Below are 21,239 nucleotides of genomic sequence, written 5' to 3'. Positions count from 1 at the left end.
GCCAACTGTAATTTTGCTGACCTATATTCCCAGCATTTTAATAAGGCAGTAGAATTAACTTATCTTTGCAGTCATGACATAGAGTTCTTAGTGAGCAGGTGACTTTAAACACACTCATTCCTCTTCTGTGGTGCCATCTGATGCCTTCTTCCAGCAGGACATGCAGGTGTTGTCAAGCAACCATTGCCCATAGGCAGTTGTGTGACATTTACTATCCGAGTATCAGAGTGCTTCTGGCTGTCAAACAGAAGCCAGCAAGCATTAGAACGTAATAGTCTAAATAAAGACAGAAGTGAGCTGCGCATGGAGAAAGTGGTAGGAACAAAGATGCAACATTATATTAGAAAAATGCCTAAAATTAAAACGATCCTCTTTGCCAGTCTTACCAGGGCTGTTTGTCCTGAGCGCTGGAGCCCAGAGGTTCGCACTGAGACCACTCTTAATGGCGTGTTTAAGACCTATTAAGGCAGAAATTCTTGATGCTCTGCTGCATAGGGTCATGGATGAGAAATCGGCTGTTCGAACTGTATGTATTGTACATACCAGAAGAACCTTCTGACCAGACACAGGGTGAGCTTGGTCACAATTAAGCTGGGCGTTTACTTTTTATAGGGCTCATTGCAAATGTAATCACTTCAAGTGTTTAGAGAATTCCTTAGTGACTCTGAAAAGAGCACTGCCCGCTCCCCACTCATTAAACTTTCAAGTTGAAGCCTCCAGTCAAAATAGGAGGTTTTCTGGAGCTTTAGCATGTGTGTTTAAAACCTGGCAGTCTGCTGAGATCACCTGTTTGAAAACTTCCGTTGCTTTATGTACATATCTGCAAATCAGTGAAGTATATCGTCTGCTTAATCAGATTTTTCCTGTATTAATTGCATTTAATTTAAAACTTGAATTAATACTGATTTTCACTTAGTTATTGATAGAACTGCTAAGCAAGAAACATTCCAGCTTCAAGTTAGGTTCTTCAGAAAATAGAAACAGTGTGATTTTTTTGGTTTTTTTAAAGATATACTTTATTGTGTTTGTATCTCGTATTCTGAAACTGTTTCCAGATAAGGCATAGATTAAACAGCAGAGTAATTATTTTTTTTTCCTAATGTTACAAAATTATTTATTTTTAGGGCTGAAATAAGCACACACAAAATCAGGAAAAAAAGTACTAACTGACACATTGTGATAGACCTGACTTGAAAATATATTAAGTGTAGCTCAGGATGCCTATGCTTTCATGGTTTTTTCTCAGCTTTGTTTAGAAAGGAGTATGGCAGAGAAATCAAAGTAGACCCATAGCAACTTCAGCACTTGTTTTCATTCTTTTGAACAAAAAGTTAAATGGAACTACAAAGCCATACTCATGCACCTTCTTAAATGAGTTGAAATATCCATTTCTTTTGTTCAATTAAAAATCCCAGTATTAAGGAATGGTACCAAAATTAGTCCTCAGAATCCCTGCAGAAGTTAAATCTTAGCACCGAGATACTGTTTTTTTCACTTGTCCTCACCTACATTTAGACAGTTTCTTGTTACAACTTTTTCTAGAAGAAATTTTGGGAACTGCCTGTTTCATAACAGAAGCTAGCATCTTTTGGCAGCTGTGTTTAAAGTGGGAATAACTTATCTTCTATCAGAGTATTTATATGCGTAACTGCTGGGAGAAGCTGTTAGCTATGTAGAGTGCAACCGAAAGTGTGAATTGAACGGAACATGAGCAGCAAATTAATGTCCTGCACTTAGGCTAGACAACATTTCCAGTATACAAAGGAAGGGCTTATTAATTCTGATACTTGTCTCTGTGGGAAATATGGGCCTACAGGGAAGAAAGGTTATGATTGTTTTATACAGTAAATTTCTGAAAGTTTTGTGTTGACCAGCTGTTTATGCTTCAACCAAAAGTCCTGTTTTCTTGCCACCACCACCCCCTTTTTTTTTTGTTTTTTTCTTAGGGAATATACTATTTCCACGGGACTGAAGCAGTGCAGCAGTCGTTTCACTACAAGGTCTGTTAAGCTGATCAGCCATGAGACCTGGCTGGAATGCATAAATCCCAAACAGTGACTAGTTTAAAAGCTTTAACTTGTATACAATTTATGTCTTGTTGGAATTGAAGACCGAGCTAGGACTTAAAGTACTGAGATACCACATGTTATTTTTCTGCTGAGTTCTGTGGAAGTCTGCAGTCTTTCGGAGAGTATTGCATAGTAAATATGAGTTGCTGTAAATATGAGCCACAATTAAATACTCTTAATCGTCTTAGATATCGTTAAAGCTACTATGTTTAAAAAAAAATTATCGAAGATCCACAACTATTCACTGTTAACTGTGATGGAAATCTGATAATTAGAACTCTTCTTGGATATGTCTCCATTAGTGAGGAAATTAAAATACAATATTGAGTAATGCTTGTTTCTGCCTAAGAGCATTGCTGCTCTTGGCACGTGGAAATTGCTTGAGATCGGAAAGCTTGAACAGCAAAACAAATGCACTGATACCCTACGTACAAATCCTTTACGTTCCTAAAGCCTCAAAAATGTCATCCTTGCACCAAAGTCCTACCCCAGATGTTTAGCAGACTCACAGCTTGTAGTGCCTTCAGCTTCAGAATAGTTTCCTTATCCCTGTTAGCTTATCAGGCAGCAGATGTGTTTTCAAAGTTGAGGGCCACAGAGATACAGGTTTGAAATGGAAAATTTATTTCTTCTGATCTTCGAGTGTGTGAACTGTTGACCAGGTGTCTTTGAAAACAGGATCAGATTGAATTCAAGAATCCAAAGCTTGTAGGAAAACTGGTGTGCCCTAGCAGGAGACTTTCCCCAGGAAAAATCTTGACATACAGTCTGGTTAGATAAAGTTAGATCAGTAATTACACATTATCTGCTAAGGCAGTACTGAAAAGGGAGAGAAACTCTAGCAGTAACCGGCATCTCTGTGTAGATACTGCTGGTAAGCTTGGTCCTCTCGCAGCCGCTGCTTTTTGAGAAAGCAGAGCTGCAGGTGGATGAAGAAGATGGGCATGGACTGTCTCTCACCCATGCAGTCAAGGAATTCGGGTTCTCAGAGTTGAAGGTTCTCACATTTTGTAGTCCTTGGTGTGAGTCCGTCCTTTTCTTAATGACAGGCATACTAGTTTCCAGATACTAAACAAAGATATCTGTGATAAGACAGTGCTCATATTTTTATATGAAAGAATATCTATTTCCATGTATTTTCCATATATATATATATGTTTTCAGTTTGAAAAAGAATTCTCATAACAGAAGAAATTGCTGACTTTGAACTGCTTGTGCAGATTAACTTAGTCAAAAATGCAAACTAAATACTAACAGTCTTAAGAGTACAAAAATGAACTGAACTGTTCTTTTTAAAAAAAAAAAAGCAGTGCGCTGAAAGTTTCTTGAGATGGTCCTACTTTTTTTCTTTTCTTCAAAGACAAGAAATCAGTATCAGAACGCGAGTTCTGAAGATTATTGTCTTTAAATGGGTTTGATTTTTCTTTGAGTAAGCTTTTAGTCTATTCAAGTTGCAAGTCTGGATCATTCTTTCTATGAAAAGTTGAGGTGGGTGCCTAAATACTTTTTAGATTTTGAAGTAAAAGTGAGAAAGTAAACTTCTTTAGATCTCGTCCTAGTTGTAAACAAGCAGAGGTAGAGCTCAAGCAGTTGTTGAAGTAATGTATACATGGGACTGTCTGTAACCTGGAAAGGCTGTCCTATAAATTTCGGCCTGGTTAGGTTACTGTGATGGACGCTTTACAGGCATTAAGCAGAAGTGTTTTTTTTCTTGAAGGTCATTGTTAGATGTGCGCTGAGAGAAAACACATTGAGACAAATGGCTTGTAAGCAAGGCAGCTTCCATTTTGGTAGCTGAAGAAACTGTTGTTGATGTTAATTGTAAGGAACTAAATCAACTTCAGTGAGCACTCCTAAAAATCCCCTGATAACTAAAGACACTTTTCTTTAAAGGTCCAGAATCTCATTTGTTAGTTACTTCATGTAAACAGGAACTTACTAGGCATCATTGGCCAGTATCTATCAGCTTAAGATGAAGTCTGAAGGCAATCGGTGGTTAATGATCTGTGTTTGCCGCTGTAGGGTGTTTGGGGGTGTCTGACTCATCTGTTTGTCACCCGCTGCCTGCAAAGGGCTGGCCTCACATCTCTGAAGGCACCTCTACAAAAGGCTATTGAAAAGAACCAAAAATATGATGGATGCATCCTTACCAGAGCATCATTGTCTGAACAGATAAAAAGATAGCAAAAGAATGAAGTTAGAGTTCTGTATCCAGTTCTTAATTAATTTAATTTCCTTTCAGTCTTGAGCTTCTGCCTATTGATACTTTTCTGCAAAGCTAGTCCTTTTCCTTCATCAAAAAAAAAAAACCTCTTTAAGTGAGTGGCGGCAGTGTTTCAGTTCCAAATAGAAGGGTTCTCTCCCATTTCTGTTATTTCAGGAAATAATCAGTACCGAAGTCTAAAGTAATGTAACTGTATTGCAAATTTGATGTTAAAGTGGGGAATGAGCAATGGGAAGACTATGTGACTGTCTTCATTGCTTCCTGAAAAATTGTCAATTCACGTATTTGATACCATTTTTTACTAAGGGCAGCGTACTGTAGAAGAGCCTAGTTTTAGGGTCTTTACTGCAATTTTAATACCTTGATCGGGAGCGTAATCCACATGAAAGCTCTTGGTCAGCACCCTCACTAGTGGTAAAAATGAGAGTGGAGACATGTCCTGGAAGATGAAATTAGTAATGCTGTCTTCCTTCAGGATTGTTTTCTCCACTTTAGCATCTTTCGTGGCGAACAGAAATAATGATTTGTGTAAATGTCCATCAGTGTGATATGGCTGGAAATGACGTTGACTGGGAGTAGGATAACAGCAGCAACCAAAACCGAGGCATTAGGAAGAGGGTCACTGGAAAAAGATATCATAGTATCAAATGTCCTATTTTTCTTTGTTCTTTTTTTAGCTAGTGGTGGTGTTTTACCATTTTAATTTCTAGTACTTTGGATATCGTTCTAAAGAAGTCTCTCATTTGAAAAAAAAATTTTAAAAAGTCTGTGTATGGGTATTGCATGAGCCATTAATTTCCATACACGTACTTGCGATGAGCCCAGAAAAACATTCAACTTTGAGTCATGAATTTCAGTGCCCAGTAATTACTAGAATAGTAATGTTGGCAGAAGAGTGCCCCTTCAATAGAGGTTTTACTTCTTTTTGTCGTCTTCCTCTTTTCTTTTCCTTTTTAGCCACCAGCTAAATACCTCCTGCCAGAACTGACAGCATCAGACTATGGGAAGAAGTGTGTGGTCATTGATTTAGATGAAACTTTAGTGCACAGTTCATTTAAGGTAAGTAAATTCAAAAGCGATCTCTTGCAACTTGAATCTGTCAGTGAATGTTGTAGGAACTGTTAAGCCTCTTAACACATTAACTAGTCTTACAGGCTCTCCCAGGATGCCTGGTAGTTCTTATTGTTACTCCTATGATTATTCATCCGAATTTAGCTGTAAGGGGAGTAACGCAGACAGTGCCATTTTTTTTTGATTCTGACAAAGTCACACTGACTGAATGCCTGGGATAGTTACTGACTTCATGGCTTTAAATGGTCACTATTCCAACAAGGACCTGTATTTTAACAGGTACAAAACTTGTTACTCTGAAAATACGGTTTTGTTTTTGATGTTTAAATGATGTCATGGTTAGTCTAGGAGAACAGAAACTCAGTACAGCTTTAAGGTAGATCTACCTTAAACCAGTAGATTTGGGGCACCAGTGATTGCTGTGCTCTGTTGCTGGAGAAGATTACTTTCCATGTCAGACTGCTGTCCCAATCGCAGTAAGTGTTTTTAAGTATTTAGCTTTCACAGCAGGAAAACAAATAGCATTTAGCTGTTGCTGATGAGTCAGTCATCTTCTAGAAGCAACTGTTATAACCCTTCAGATTTCAGCATGTGGTGGAAGTAGTGGTATTTTTCTATTGTTTAAGTAGGGCTAAAGTTAGAATAGGAGAACTCAGAAGTACGAATAACCTAAATTGGCTTAAAGTGCTAGTAGCATTTCTGATTAGCAAATGTCAGACATGAGAAAGCATCTGCTAAGTTTCATACTTTGATTGGAGAATTTATAAGAATCAATAGTACGTTTCCTTACTACTAGCAAGCTAGAGTTACTACCAACTTCATAGTTTTCTAGTTTTGATTGCACTCCATTTTGCACTGCTAGCATAAACTCAACATTTTAATCCTGCAATATTTAGTTGCCAGCATTTAAATATGCAAACCATAATTCATATTGTGGTTAGAATTTTGCAACAGCCTGTTTTTGTTGACTTAAAGAAGACCTTATATGGAGATACTAGAACAAATATTCCTGTACCTCAAACTGAAACTAAGATTCTTCTCTGTCTTTGTTGTGCCTAATGGTCTATAACAATTTGTGGTGGCATACAGGAACCTCTTAACCTCAGTGCCAGATCCTTGTCTTCTATAACCAGACTGAACTTGGACTTGAGAATTTTTCAGGGAGATTAGAAACACAACTGGATTGGGAAGGGAGGGACCATGCCTTCCTAATTAAACAAGAGTCAAAAATAGCAAGGGAAAGCTGAATTTAAAAGTCTAAATTTACATAAAAATAATTAAGAAGTATTGGCTTAGTGTTATCTGAAATGTAAAAATAAAAGTTTGCTTTCTGAATGCTGTGGGTAACTTTGTACTCTGATTTTTCTTGTTTTTGAAACAAAATGAAATTCAATTTAGGTGGTAATTAATTTTCTTTTAACCATTTTAAAGAAATATGTGTTTAATGGTTGACATAGTGTAAATCCTTTCTTGTAGGATTGAGGTTTGCCTTTATTGCAGAGTGTTTTCTTAGTGGGCTCATTTTAATCATCCCATTTATTCAAATTATATTTATGGGTATTTAAATGATGTTAAATAGATTCTTAAGAAAAATCAAACGATTATTTTACTTAGTCTTGAACACTGAATACTGGTTTGTGTTAGGAAAAGAAAACTGGTCCTCATTTGTGTGAAGTCAGTAGTGGTAGGCAAATGTTGGAGTTTCTACAGTGTTAGAGTCTCATGGCTGCAATGGCGTTATCTTAATGTGAAGCCCTGTGATGGGAGTATGTAGGGGGAAACCAAGTGTTGGAGGAAACAACTTTAGCTGTTTCGTGACTGGCATGGTCCAGTGGTGGTGTTTGGATTTTGTTTCATAAAGGGAAGAACTTCAGCTGAGGTAAGGCTGTTGTGGTCATGAAAAATAACGATGGATTTCCAGAAGAGCAGGGGTTTTAACACCTATATGCACACTGCTCAGCCAGAATAATTGAGTTACTCTTGCAGTTTCTTTTACTTGTTTGGTTTTTTTTTCCACTAGAACATATCTGTGCTACCCAGGCAGGTCCCCACTTAAAAACTGTAAAAGCATACATAGGTTTGTGATTTTTAGTACAGAAGGCTTTATTTAAAACACATGACACTTTTGAATTGATAATTCTGTTATGAAGTAGGCTTCATATTTCAAATGCAGATAACTTTTTTTTTTAACATGACCAGAGAGGCAGAGTATTTAAAGTGCACTTTTATGAAAGCAGCAACATCTGAAGGAGGGTAATTCTTGTCTTTTTAAGCCCCTGCATATTTGTGAAGCTTTAAGGAGGTACTAGTCTTTCATGTTAAGTGCATATTAAAGGAATAAAGTTTGGGGTGCTTTGGCAAGAGTAAAAAAGGAATAGATAGACATTATAGTTATCGTTCCCATCATAAAACAATAATAGAAGCAAAAATCATAAATTATTAAATCAAGGAGTTGTAAACATGGTTTTGTATAAAATGAATTAAACCACATGCAAGTCTGGAATGTAATCATATTCCAAACTGGCTGTGAAACACTTCAAGAACATTTAAAACTCTGAAGCTTCTTAGTATGTAGAAAGAGTTCTAACTGAAGTAAAGATTTTCAGTGGAAATACATTGTCTTCTTTCATGCTCTGTCTCTGTGGTTCCCGTTCGAGGTATGTACATACTTCACATGTGCAACCCCAGAAACCTTTATCCAGCAAACTGTTGCAGACTTTTCTCCTGTCTTCACATTTTGATGAAGCACAGAACCCCGGTCCATGCTCTCTTCCTTATCGTTTATGCCAACAAGAAAGCTACGTAGTACCTGAAATATAAGTGAGGGGAGAGAATATGCAGTTAGGAGCAGTTTGGTTAGTGTTACAAAGTCTAAGGGTTTTATTTGTTAGCAAAAAATTAAGTTGTCTAAACAGCGTGTTTTCTCTGACACCTGGTTGACGTTGCTCCTGTTAAGAAAGTTTAGTAATAGCTGTAGTTTTATCAGTGGGCTTCAAAACCTTAGCAACTTGCAGTGACCTATTCTTTTTCTGCTGCTACAGAATATTTATCTTGCTTAAGGGAGTCATGCATATATAAATTTTTCAAGTGCGTGCAAGTCTCTTCAAAGCATGCACAGAGCTGGCATCCACTTGAAAAGTGGTGGCTGAGTCTTATTGACAGTTCATTTGGGTTTCTTTTAAGGTGAAGCTTCAGAACATTTTCGTATATCTGTTCTGTGGCTATTAGAGATGCTGCGGAGTATCTTCTCTGAGGGGCTTCATGCAGGTAACAGATGGGAACCTCCTCTCTGTCTTTTTCGGAAACAGAAAGGTGATGTATCTTGGAAAATGCTTGATGTCAGGTAAAAAAAAAAATCTAGGTTGTATCTGCAGGTATTTGAGGAATTCTTTAGATCATACTAGCACGGCGGTCATCAACAGGATGGAGTTTTCCATCATCAGCTGCTCTGGAGTTTTGGTTGCCAACACTGGTTGGTCAGGACGAGTAGATTCAGTGTCGCTTCTCATTTGCCCTCTGACACGGCACTTGCAAACGTCCGATCAAACCATCTTCCTTATTTCTTCGCTACTCAGAGAGGATGTTGCACTCTGTATAAATTCTTACGGTCAGTTTGCTCTCCTCACAGAAAGGTCGTTTGATAGTGGAATTGGAATCTCATTTTTCCAGGGAATGGGATCAAAGTGGTGCTATCAGATTAATACCACAGGATTATTTTTTTTCCTACCATTTTTCACAGAGCACCTGTTTAGACTCACCGGTTTCTGATCTGCTTCTCTTTTACCTTGGCTGCTTCTCTGCTTTCTTGGCACCCCCTTGCCCCATCCGAATGAGTTTGAAGGCTCTTTCTAGGCTCACAGATTCTTCAGGGGCACCTCCTTGGTGGTACTTGAGATCAATCTATTGCCTGACCCAGAAAACCAGGTGGGAAAGTCTGTACAAGTCTAATAGGGCTGAGTGAAGATGTTTTCCAGCCTGAGCTTAGTAATGCCATACCAGTTACCAGCCGGACTACTCCCAGCCTTCGTTTTAGGCTATTATCCATGAAGCACATTGTTTCTTAATCAGTTGTGTTAAAACTATATTTGGCACTCTATGTGTCAGCCATTTCCAAGCTATATATCATGGAATGAGTTACAAACTTCAGCCGGGTGTGTTTGCATGATTTTTTTTATCACGGACGTAATGCATGAGCTGTACCAAAGGATTCTGCCAAGTTTAATGTCCATTTGAACTAGTAAACATTGTTAGCGACGTGTTCCCCAAGTACCACTAATGTCTATCCAAGATTAGACTATGTACTCATCAACTGTCTACAAGGACACTTCTCTGCTTTCCAAAGTAATTTTACTTGACCAACAGTTTTTCACAGTAGGGCTTAAGAAACAAGTTGTGTTCAACAGGCTATAAAAATGGATTCAAGGACTTGGACAGAGTGTGCCTGCTCTTCCCTTTTGAATTAAAATGCAGTTGTACATGATTAATTTGATTGGTATAGCATGTTCTTGAGGTATCACATCTTGAGAATCATTTAACTATACAACTTCAGTCTTGTTGCAGCTCCTGATTCAGATATAACCACTAGGTATTACTTTTACCACTGCCTTTATTTTTAATTAATGACTAATTGACGACCTGGAGTAGAATATGTGAAGCACATAGCTGAATTTCTTTGTCATCATCCACACAAGCTTGATGAAAGAGTTATCCAAATAGGTATTTTTCCTGGTAAACACACTCAGTAGTAGTGGAGGTTATTCAAGCCATAAAGCGTATTACATTGTATGAAGCTTAAAAACAGAGGAGGGAAGCGCGGTATCTGGTGAATACAGCTGTGTAAGTCTTCTGACTTGTGTATGTAAAGGGTGCACACACAGAGTGGATCTGTATAGTCAATAATGCTTATTAATTCATTCCTGAGAAGTAAGTACTCTTTTACGCCCCTGAAATATTCCCTCTAATGATCTTATTTTTAATACTGATTTATTTCTTTGTCATTCTTTCTAGCCAATTAGCAATGCTGATTTCATCGTTCCTGTTGAAATTGATGGAACCATACATCAGGTAAGTGCTGTTGTTCCTTTAGCATTATTCCAGTAGTGGAACTGTCCTCAGTGTTCCAGAGCGTTAACTTTCTCCATGTGCTGCTTTACATTCAATAACTTGTCCTTTTGCAAAATACAAAAGCTGTGTACTCTGGAATGTATCATCCAGACAGACCTCCCTGTTTGATCAGGAATGTAGTTTCTAGCTATTAAGTCTCGATTTTAACTTTTTCAGTTCTCCAGAATCTCTCTCTCAGGACTTCAATACTTGACTCTCTGTCAATTTTAAAATGTTTTCAAAGAGGATCTAAGGATGGGTTTTCAAACATTGCTAGGCCCAGAAAAAACTACTTGAATACTGCATTTCTCATTCCCTCCACAGACAAACAGGACATAAGTTGGCTTTAATGTCCGGTGGTAGTTCATATGGACAAAGCATTATAAAAGTATTAAGCAAGAAGAGATACTGCTTCAGTTTTTGTGGCAATCTGTGTTTAAGTTCTGTCCCCTTCCCATAAGTAATTTAAGTTCCTCTGATAGGACTTTTTATACACTTCAGCATCTTTAAAAAGTCCAGGCAAAATGATGAGAGACTAATTTTTATGACTTACTCTTTAAGAACTTCACTTAAGACTCTGTGAAATGGTTCTCAGTAAATGCAAAACACCCATCATTTGAAAATCAGTCTGCTTCATGTGTCTTAGGTTGGTGTCTTTAATCAGTAGTCGTTTCTGAAAACGTTGAATGAAGTAAATTACAATGTCATAAATTTTCCTCTTCAGACAGACATTAAAGTTCTTGCTGGAGACGAGTTATACTGGTTAATATGAAGCTGAGCCTTCCTGATATACAAATCTTGCAAATTGTTTGAAACATCGTCTATTGGTTGTTGTAGGTTAAAGATAATGGAATTCCTGAGTTGCAGATCTTCCTTGGATGTGATTTATTGAGATTTTTAAATACTTAATTTTTGAAATGTTGTCTTTTATATGAGTTATTTTTACTTGAACAAATAGGTTCATATTTTGATCTTGGAACAATTGATAGATCATAAAGTTAGTTCATAGTTTTGTTCGAGACTCTGTTATGTAAACCATCCATGTAATTGTCAGTCTTAAAATAATTACTAAATATCAGTCAGTGGACTGAAATGTGTTTTAAAGTGACAGTTGCTTTGACAGTTTTTACATTGTGCCTGTTTTATGTAGAAAAATTCAATATCTAGGGTACTTAAACTTATGATGTTCACCTGAGCTGAATGCTTAAAACATGTAAGTGATATTTTGGGATGTTTGTATGGTGATAGTGTTTGTATTGTGACAATGTCGGTCCTCATTTGGTGTCGGTTTTAGTTGTGTTCAGTGCTGTAATGCAGACATTTTCTCTCCTAAAACTTTCTGTGCTTTTGAAAGGGAATAAAATAGGTTGCCTAACAATTTTGAATGGCTTAGGATTTCAATCACATCGCTTGTCAAGATTATATGTTTACATTTTGAAACAAAACCCAATAGAAGACTATTTGGACTTTACAGTCAAGCACTTCAAAAGCCTGTTGCTTTTCCATTCCCTGCTGCAAACTTTCAGATTCTTCACCAAATGTAATGCAGTTAGGCACTTGAGATGACTGCATATTGGGGAGGGGGGGTGAACTGTTCAAAGGGAGTGGATTTGTGCATGCCCTAAATGTGAATGGGAGGAAATTCCTTAATCCTTTTGTATTTCAAGTTCTTAATCTCTAAAATAGGTAAATAGGTCACTCGCATCTGGGTGGCAGAAATGAAGTTAATTGTAAGGAATTTGTGATCCTTGAAATGAAGATCATTTATATGGTATGCAGAATAGGCGAACTCTTGGATTCCTGTGTTTGTAACACCTCTGCAGGCAAAGTAATATACTGTCATCCAGCAATCTTTTTTTAACTGTGATAATCTAAAGGGCAAAAGCAGACATTCTAGCTTAGTCTGATGTGCATTCTGATGTTCCCACTTCAAACCTGTAATTTTTTATTTGCTTAGATCATAAATGAACCGATATCAACAATTTTTATTATCTGTCAGAATTTGTCATCTGTATAATGCTTGTCCGTTTTATTAAGCAGTTTATATACTCAAAGATTAATGATTGGGATTAATACTTCCACCTGTTTAAAATATCACAGGATATGTGAAATGATGTAGACCATACTGTCCGTAGTGCGTAACCCTACCCTCTTTACCAGTAAGCCTGGTATCTTATCAAGCAAGAGATTGTCTGACAGAGTATTGTTGTACTTGAACTCTGCCTTGAGACAGAACCCTATGGAAAACAAACAGAGAACACCATTTCAGAAAGTGCCCATTCAGAAAGAAATTTGAAATTATACAAGGTTCTTCAGAGCTCATATATCAAAAATAGAAGCTGTGGCAAATTCAATTGCTGTATGCTTGAAAGAGTTTTGAGACTGACATATCTGAGAAGTTTTGTTCCTGGCAAATGTTGTAATTTTTTGTTGTGCGACAGAGTTATTCAAAAAAGGCTGTCTTTAGTTTAGGAAGTTTATTTTCCCTTATGTCATTTTAATCCAAAGGTCAGAGAGACTTTTGTTCTTCTAGAGGGAGGGCAACTCAAATCATCTTAAAGGGTGCTTGGGTAAACCAGCTTCCCGAGATTAAAAAAATAGCTTTAGAGGGACACTCCTTGTCCCTCTCCCATCTTTCTTTCTCTAGCTTAATTTACTTTGCTTTTAGAAAGGATTTGTCATTTTATTTTCCAAGGAGATAACTCGTGTGGAGGTACCTGTCTTTCCTTCTGTTATGGGTCTTTAGATGCCTGCAGAGACTGTGCCCGTCTACCCATCTACAGAGCAACTAAAGTTACAGGAGATGAATCCCACGCTTTGTGTTGGAAATGATGGCACAGATACAAAAGGGCAGTTCTAATGCAAGCTGACACTCTTCTGGCCAGTTCTCTCATTTCTCTCTGGTTCTCTGAATAAAAGGAAATCAGAGCTGGTCCCCTGCCCTACCAAATTGAAAGTGAGAAACTGGGAGAAGTCCAGCGAAATGTGTTGCAACTGAGAGTGTGCTTTAAAGGAAGTTTATTGAGGGTGAAAGTAGTGGCTGGAGAAAAGATGTTCGACCTGTTTGGTACCCTTGACGTAACTTCTGCAAGAACACGTCCTCTCTTTTGGAGCGTGCTTCCCATTTAACAAGTGCAGAGCAATCACAACCCACAGATTAGAAACTGTGCATTAAATATAGCTTTAATTCCCAGAGAGTGAAGATTTTTAGGGTATGGTGGTCCTTTGTCTTTTATCCAAATTGACTTGCAATGCCTTTGTGCTTTGCTGTCGGTGTGAAAGTGTAAAGAGGGTGGCTAGGAATAGTTTGATTTGGTGTTACTTGGAATTTCATTCTTGAATGTAATTTGTTTAAGTGAGTAAAACTAGTTTTTGAGTGTTTGTTTTTTTGTTGGTGGTTTTTTGGTTTTTTTTTTTTAATTCAGTTAACAATTGCTTACTTTTCATTTTTGAAAGCTAAAGAAATGTTTGGCATGTATACTTTGAATGTAATGTTTTTTATCGGTAGGAGGAAAATGCTGTTTGAATAATAAACTTCCTTTATAGAAAGGACAAAATTCGTTGATTTTCCTACAGAAGGCTGTGGCCTGGTTCAAGTAATCCAGGATAGGCTGTATCCATTCTAGCTGGCCTATTCTTGGTTACTTGCACTGGGAGGCAACCACAACTGTGTGAACCAGAAAGACAAGGCTCAAGGACGCACGTTATTTTCTGCTCGCTGTTGAGAAGATGGACCCAGCCCACAAAACAGGAGATTACAGGAGCTTGAGTTGTGATGGACGGATTTCTTTGTCATCACTTGAAGATTTTGTTATTGTAAAGTTGGTTTTGAAAAGCAATACTTTGTGTTCTATTTAATTGATTAAAATAGAGCTGGGTTTCTCTTTTGGTTTACAAATACTGAGTATTCTTAGGTTAAGACTGCTTTGAGATACAGAAAATGTATGTGGAAATACCAAATGCTTGAAATAATTAAAGATAATTACTTGTGTTCTGCCATTGGCAGTTGTAAGTACAGAATCCTGTGAAAACATGCCTAGTGCCTGATTTGTGCCTTAACATTTTAAGAGTAGGGTTCGTTTTAAATTTTAAAAAAAAGGCTGTATTTCTGTAAATTCTTACTGTGATAAGGAAGAAATTAGTGAGCATAAAATACAGCAAAACTGAAGGTTGTTGTTTTTTTTTTTTTTAATGCCCTGAAGACAGTATATAAATCTCAGAAAAATGCCAGGAGCCAGTTAGTCTAGAGACTTAAACTGAAGACATCAGGCAACAGAGGAAAATGCCAAGCCACAAATAACCATGCGGCATTGAGATTCAAGTCCAGCCACTAACAAAGTAAGGGGGAAAAAATTCCAAATGAGGAGGAAGAGGAGAAAAGAGCTGCGCTGTCAGCTGAAGAAAGCTTTTTATGTGAAGTAAACCAAAGAGATTTTGTAGCCCAGGATACCAGTACACTGGCAGTTGCTTCCAAGATCTAAGTAGGACTTCTCAAAAAAAACTTCAAGGAGAATAACTATCCAGAGTAGTAAGATATGTTGTTCTGCAAAAAAAAGAGTTGTGTTAAAAAAACAAACAAACAAAAAAAACCCCCACCAAACCTGAAGGGGTGAAGGAATTGGAGCTTTTTAGAGAGGGAGAGCATTAAGGGAAAAATTGGGTGAGACTTCATCCTCAGAGATGACATTTATTATTAACGAGGCATTTAACATAAGAAGCGAATCTGTTGGCCAGAGCCCAGTAGGTCAGATTTAAGGCAAAGAGCAAGAGAAACTCAAGTAGAGGAGGTTGAGGGTGCTTTGTGCTGTGTCAGGATAGCTAAACTGCAGAAGGGAGACGATACAACTTAAAATGCTTTGTACTTACAGCTAGTACTGACTAGTTGCAATATTAGGAGACCTACCAATTGCCAAAAGAGAGCATATTGCAAATACTTGCTTTTATAAGCCCACTCATGTCTGCAAGCCTGTGATTAAGGAGCTCTCAGTCTGTAGCTACTGGGTTGATTTACTGTATGCTCTCTTTATGGAGGAGATGTTGCAAGCAGCAAAGTTCATATCCTTGGCTTGGAGTTTGTAATTACATTCCAAGTGGAAATACTTCACCAACACTGGCATAGATAGGGACGGAGAGTGAAGAGGAGACTACTTGTGCTCTGGCTGAAAACACTAAGTTTTGAAAGGGAAACTAATGCTAGATTCCAGTGCTAATTATCCAAGAATGGCTTTAAGACTTTGGAGTGTCCCTTTTGTGTCCTCAAAAATAAGTGTAGGAATGTAATTTGAGGCTAAAGAATTAAGAACTACTTATGAACTGTAGACTTAAGGAGTAACACAGAGGGACTACAACTGTCTTTCTACCTGTGTCTTTAAAAATTTGAAGATATAATTTGGAAAGAAAATATTACAGAATAACTTTGTGTAGTAAGATTTAAGTGAAAAATTAATTGTATTGTTACAGGAGAGGAAATTACTTGGTTTATACCTAGTGAAATACAAGCAACTTTGCTGTAGTTACATGGAAAGCGTGAAGCAACTTTTCTGTAGTTACATTGAAATAGTGGTTTTGACCTACATCTGTTAACTGTCTTTACTTCATGAAATGTCACATTTATTTAATTGATCGGTTAAGTGTTGCTGTGATGGTTCAAAAAGATAAAAAAATAACCTGGGTTATAAATTGTTACCTGTATCAAAATTTGAATTGTATTGCTTGAATTTGAGAGGCCAGAAATAGTTTAGTTAAACTTCCTAGAAATAACTTAAAGCAGATCCATGTTTTCATGCTGTGAGCTAAAGTAAAGTGGAAAATTAATTAACATTTCTGCTTTGGTCATTAAGGTACAGCTTCATCACATACGCTTTTAATAAAACTTTGCTTTCAGATTTAGGTTTTCAATTTCAAGTTCCTATTATGCAACTTCTTTTCTTCTTTTGCTAAAGGCTTTAATGGTTGCACTTCAGTTCAAACTGGCATTTCCATATTTTTCTCCTTCAGGCTTTTTCTCTGGGTGCCTTGTGTTTTTCACCTCTTTATTAATATGAATCTAGTAAAATACATACAATTAATCTAGTTCTGTATATCAAAGAAAGAAATTCCTGAAATTGCATCAGTCTTGCAGTTCTTTCTGAATTCAGTTATATGCCAGACTTCACTTGAAATTTCCGGTATTAAGGATTATTTGCCAAACAAAGAAGATAATATGCCGCCAGTGTTTTCTCTCAAACTTTTAATCTAAGTGTAAACAAGACAGATAAATATTTTTCAAGCAGACTCCCCTCTGCACCGTCTCAGTATAGTGTGTGAACTACTTCTACGCTTTCTGAGCAGCAGTTATCTTATCTTGGTATTTTCTATGACCGCAAATCATCTTCCTTGCTCTGAAAAGAGAGGCAAGGAGGCTTTAATATCTATTAATCAGGTTGTTGACAGTAGGCAGCTAGGCTTGCCTCTATGGTTGTCAGTGCCAAAAGGCAATATAGCGCTGAAACCAAGCTGCTCAAGAGGAGAGAGATCCTGAGTATTTACCATCTTTATGGCAAGGTCACAGTAGAAGACTTTGTAGGCTTTGCCACTGAATTTTGAAAGTGGCATTTGCTAGACATTCTGCATAGTGCTATGAAGATTTTTAGTGAAAGCTCGCTACAGAGCTGGATGACTCATAACTATCCATAGTGACATACAGTACTTAGCAGCTGGAATTTAAAAAATGAAGGAATTAGCAACAGGAAGAAAACAGTTCCCTATTGTGCGATTCCTGTCATCATGGAGGTTTCATCAGATTTATTCCTTCTGTAAAGCTCTTCAGGACTGAAGACACTAGCACCAAAATGGTTTCGGTTGAGAGATCTGAATCTTCGCTTCTTGAGAAGCCCTACTGTCTCTCTTTGCCTTTAATGAGATTTTTCAAGAAGCATCACTCCAGATGATGCACAATATTTGCAGTTGCATAATCAGCATGGATCTTGGCAGCCCATGGCATTCAAATTTCTCATTATCAGATGCCTACTTTTATCTTGTAAACTTTTTTCTTCCAGTGTTTCATTTGAACTGCTTCCATGTAGACTTTTGTTTCTTCAAGTGTTAGGATTGCACGAGTGATTTGGTTTGGGTTTTTTTTTTTTTCTTCCTTTCCCTTTACCTTAAACACTGTTTGACCTAAATAGTCATTATCATTCCAGGTTTATGTATTGAAACGACCACATGTGGATGAGTTCCTTCAGAGGATGGGAGAGCTCTTTGAATGTGTACTCTTCACAGCCAGTCTAGCCAAGGTTTGTTCCTCTCTTCTTCTCATTACCCCTTACAGTGCTGGTCAGTGGACTTTTGGTTGGGTTTTCTATGGATAATTATTTCCACAGTTGGTACTATCTTAATTTTTTCCCCTTCTTTTCTGCTTCTTTGTCTGACAGTGTGTACTTTGTCTGCTAGTGTGTGGGTAAGTGTTTCCATGGTAACACCATCACATATGGGCTTGTCTCATAATGTAGCCTCCATGCATTGCTCATAATGCCAATATGAAAGGCTTACAAGTTACCATGGTTATAGTGAGACATTAGAACAAATAGTGTGCGAGCAAAGCAGTATATTAAAGCTGGGCATGAAATAAAATACACTGTATTTAACGCTATCGATGTGGTCAGCCAGTGATTCAGAAATTTACTGCATCTGAAAATTGGGAACGCATTTTTGTTCTGTCAAGGTGCCGTTGCAATCTGGAGTTAGAAAATCAGACATTTTGTAAAGCTTGAAACATCTACAGTAATATTTTGTGCCCTCTGGTCTCCAGTAGCAGTAGTGCCTCGTAGGTAGTTTTGTGGTAGACATTACTGTAGTAGGTATCTTAAATTCTTCACTTGTTTCAATGTATTGTATTTGTGGTGTCTTGTTTGTTAAATTATATTGATTATTTCTAAATAATACTGTAGCATAGCAAGCTTTTAACTCCAGCCTAGTGTAGAGATGGTAGAAGGGGACAGGACCCTGTTTCATCTGCTATAGTCCCTTCTTATCAGAGGATTCTTCCCTGCACTGTGTTTACCATGTTCTGTTCAGTCATATCGTGAAAATCATAAGTAATGGCACAATTTCATACTGCAATTAGATGTCTAGCGGTTTTCATAGTCAAAAGACGATTGATTTCAACGTCGATTTTGTTTCTCAGTTTAAAGTACAGGAAAGTGGTCACTCGTATCCTGCAAAAATTAAGTTGTAACTACCATTTTCACGTACGTGGTTATTTCATGTTCTGGTTTATTTGGATACTTTTCCTTGGACAGTTATATCAATTGCTGAATTCTAAGCAGTGCCTCAATTAAAGTATCATCTTATATATAAAATGAGAATTTCCCAATATTGTACATGGGTGTTTTTCCTAATGACATCTTTGTCTGATCTTTTATGGCTCAGTTATGCAGTTTGGTAATCTTAAGATTCTTAGTGACCTTAGTCATTCCAAGGGCATCATTTGAAGAAGCTACGTCAAGCTCAGGTACATTCATTGCAGTTTATCGTCAGAGGCACATGGAAATGAATCAGCTGTGGAAATTGCTTCCTATAGTTTTTCTGTTGGCATTGGCTGGTTTTATGGTAATGTTAGGTGAGATCTCTGGATCTATCAACTTCTAGGTAACTCCTAGAGTAACTATAAGTTGGCCCTAAGAATAAAACCTAATCAATAAATCACAGAAGACATTAGAGTGCAAGTTAACCTTCCGTAGAAAGATAACCGTCCTACTTTTGCGTTGTCTCTCTATTTAATCACTTCAGGTTTGCAGGCATGTAAGTTGATTAACAAGGAGCAGGGAAGAAAATGAAGAAAGGGCATTTTATCTGAAATTACTTTGTGTCCCTTCTTTGTATAGTTGCGTGAATTAGCCTTATCTGCACATTGCTCACTTCATGTTCCTAACTTCTGTTTTTAAGTATGCAGACCCAGTAGCCGACTTATTGGATCGCTGGGGTGTATTCAGGGCAAGGCTCTTTAGAGAATCCTGTGTTTTCCACCGAGGAAATTACGTGAAGGATCTGAGTCGACTGGGACGTGAGCTGAGTAAAGTTATTATAGTAGATAATTCTCCTGCATCTTACATCTTCCATCCTGAAAATGCAGTAAGTATTCTTAGTATTTGAAGTACTCTTGCGTAACCTTATCTTTCTGGTCCATGCCCAGACTTTCTGATTCGGAAAATAGCCTTTCAGAATGCTAACTTGTATTAGTTTCTGTGTTTTCTTAGACTGCAGGTAGGTTCTGGTATTCACTGCCAAATGGTGAAGGACTAGGGCAAACTGATTTTGATAGTGTGTCATTGTCGTGACTGTTCATCTGCTTTCATTTTTAACTTTTGGCATGAAGTCCATCCGTTTTGAGAAATACCAAGTGGTGTAGAACCTGAATAACTAACCTAGCTCTAAAAAACGAAGCTGCCCTCCAGCATAGTTTTTATTCTTTGGGATGATGATTACAAAAAGAACGGTTTACTTGAAGTGCTTTTGGTACTCCATCTTTTTTCATTGTGTGAATAAAAATATTTTATTAGACAAGATAATTAATACTTTACTGGTTACTATCTGAGTTCTGTATTCGTGGCTAAGAGGAGGAAAAAAATCAAGATCCTCTTGTGTTGTTATGCTTCTCCTTTAAGTATTTTTGTGATAACTTGCTTCATAATTAGAAATGTTAGTCAACAAGTTCATCAAGTTTTAGGAATAAGGATAAAAGGCAGGCAACAGTACTTCAGGGGAGAATAATTAGGAGCAATGCACATTTTCACTGTGTGTTTTGTATCGGCTCCAGAAGCTATGATGGAATGGTCTGGCACTTGCTCCATGCATTGCTGCAATCAGTACAGAGGCTCACATCTGTTTTGTAGCTGCCAGGACAGCAAGCTGGAACTCCCCTTACATCTATTGACTTTTAAACAACCAGGCTGGGCAATGTTTTCTTTGATGTTTTTAGGCTGCCTTTTTTGTGAACTGTTAATTTTAAACATAGGGAATTTTTATTAGTGACACTGTTTTGCATGGTCCTGCCCCTCTGGAATAGCTTTTTTTTTGCCCCCTTTTTTTTTTTTTTTTTTTTTTTACTTGAGCTATTTGTCTTGCAGCATTCAGTTTTTAAATTCAGATCTCAACACTGTGATGCCCTAAATGACTGGATGACAACATTTTTCTGGTTGGTGCCACACATGGTTTAAAGTTGCTATTTATAGTCACCAGGAGCTATAACTCTAATTTATGTTCCTGGGTAAAATCAAAAACCTGATCCAGATTGTCATTTGGTATATTGGAATTCAGTGCCAAGAAAATAATGAGCTGTAGAAATTTGGGAGATGAAAGTAAGGGCTTTGTCAGAGTGGTTTAATCATATGTAGAAAAGTGCTGCTAGCTAACTGATATTCGAGTCTCTGCAGAAACCAGAGCTTGTAACGAGATCCAAGATGGTCTTTAAAAGACCTCAGTATACTTCCATAGTGAAGATACACAGAACTCCTTCCCCGAATCCAGCCCACATATTTAAGAAGTGTTATTATATGCATTACTTTCTGAACCTGCTTTCATGGTATTATATTTGAATCAGAGAACTGTTCTTTAAATATTTCCTCCTCAACCTCATGCCAGAAGGGGTTGTTGCTGCATGCCTGTGTTCAGTGACTCACACTGATAATACTTAGAGGGGAAAAAAAGACTTGCCCATAAATAAAGTGTCAGTACTTCATAACCTGTATCTTCCTTCCAGTCTATTCTGAACATCAAGGAGGGAGAGCAAATTG

General features: G+C 37.4%; 1 protein-coding gene across 1 annotated transcript in view; it reads left to right on the top strand.

Annotated features, from left to right (window-relative positions):
- The window catches only part of CTDSPL (CTD (carboxy-terminal domain, RNA polymerase II, polypeptide A) small phosphatase-like), a 30,914-nt gene that overhangs the window by 9,042 nt on the left and 633 nt on the right, over positions 1-21,239 (top strand). Inside the window, exons 3-7 of the mRNA XM_009708249.1 lie at positions 1,947-2,000; positions 5,251-5,352; positions 10,372-10,428; positions 17,649-17,741; positions 19,393-19,578. Coding sequence (XP_009706551.1) covers positions 1,947-2,000; positions 5,251-5,352; positions 10,372-10,428; positions 17,649-17,741; positions 19,393-19,578 — 492 coding nt within the window. The remainder of the gene's footprint in view (positions 1-1,946; positions 2,001-5,250; positions 5,353-10,371; positions 10,429-17,648; positions 17,742-19,392; positions 19,579-21,239) is intronic.

This window comes from Cariama cristata, unplaced genomic scaffold (genome assembly GCF_000690535.1).
Source record: "Cariama cristata isolate BGI_N322 unplaced genomic scaffold, ASM69053v1 scaffold3119, whole genome shotgun sequence".
Lineage (NCBI taxonomy): Eukaryota > Metazoa > Chordata > Aves > Cariamiformes > Cariamidae > Cariama > Cariama cristata.
Note: the sequence above shows the minus strand (reverse complement) of the source record. Positions and strands in the feature narration are given on the sequence as shown.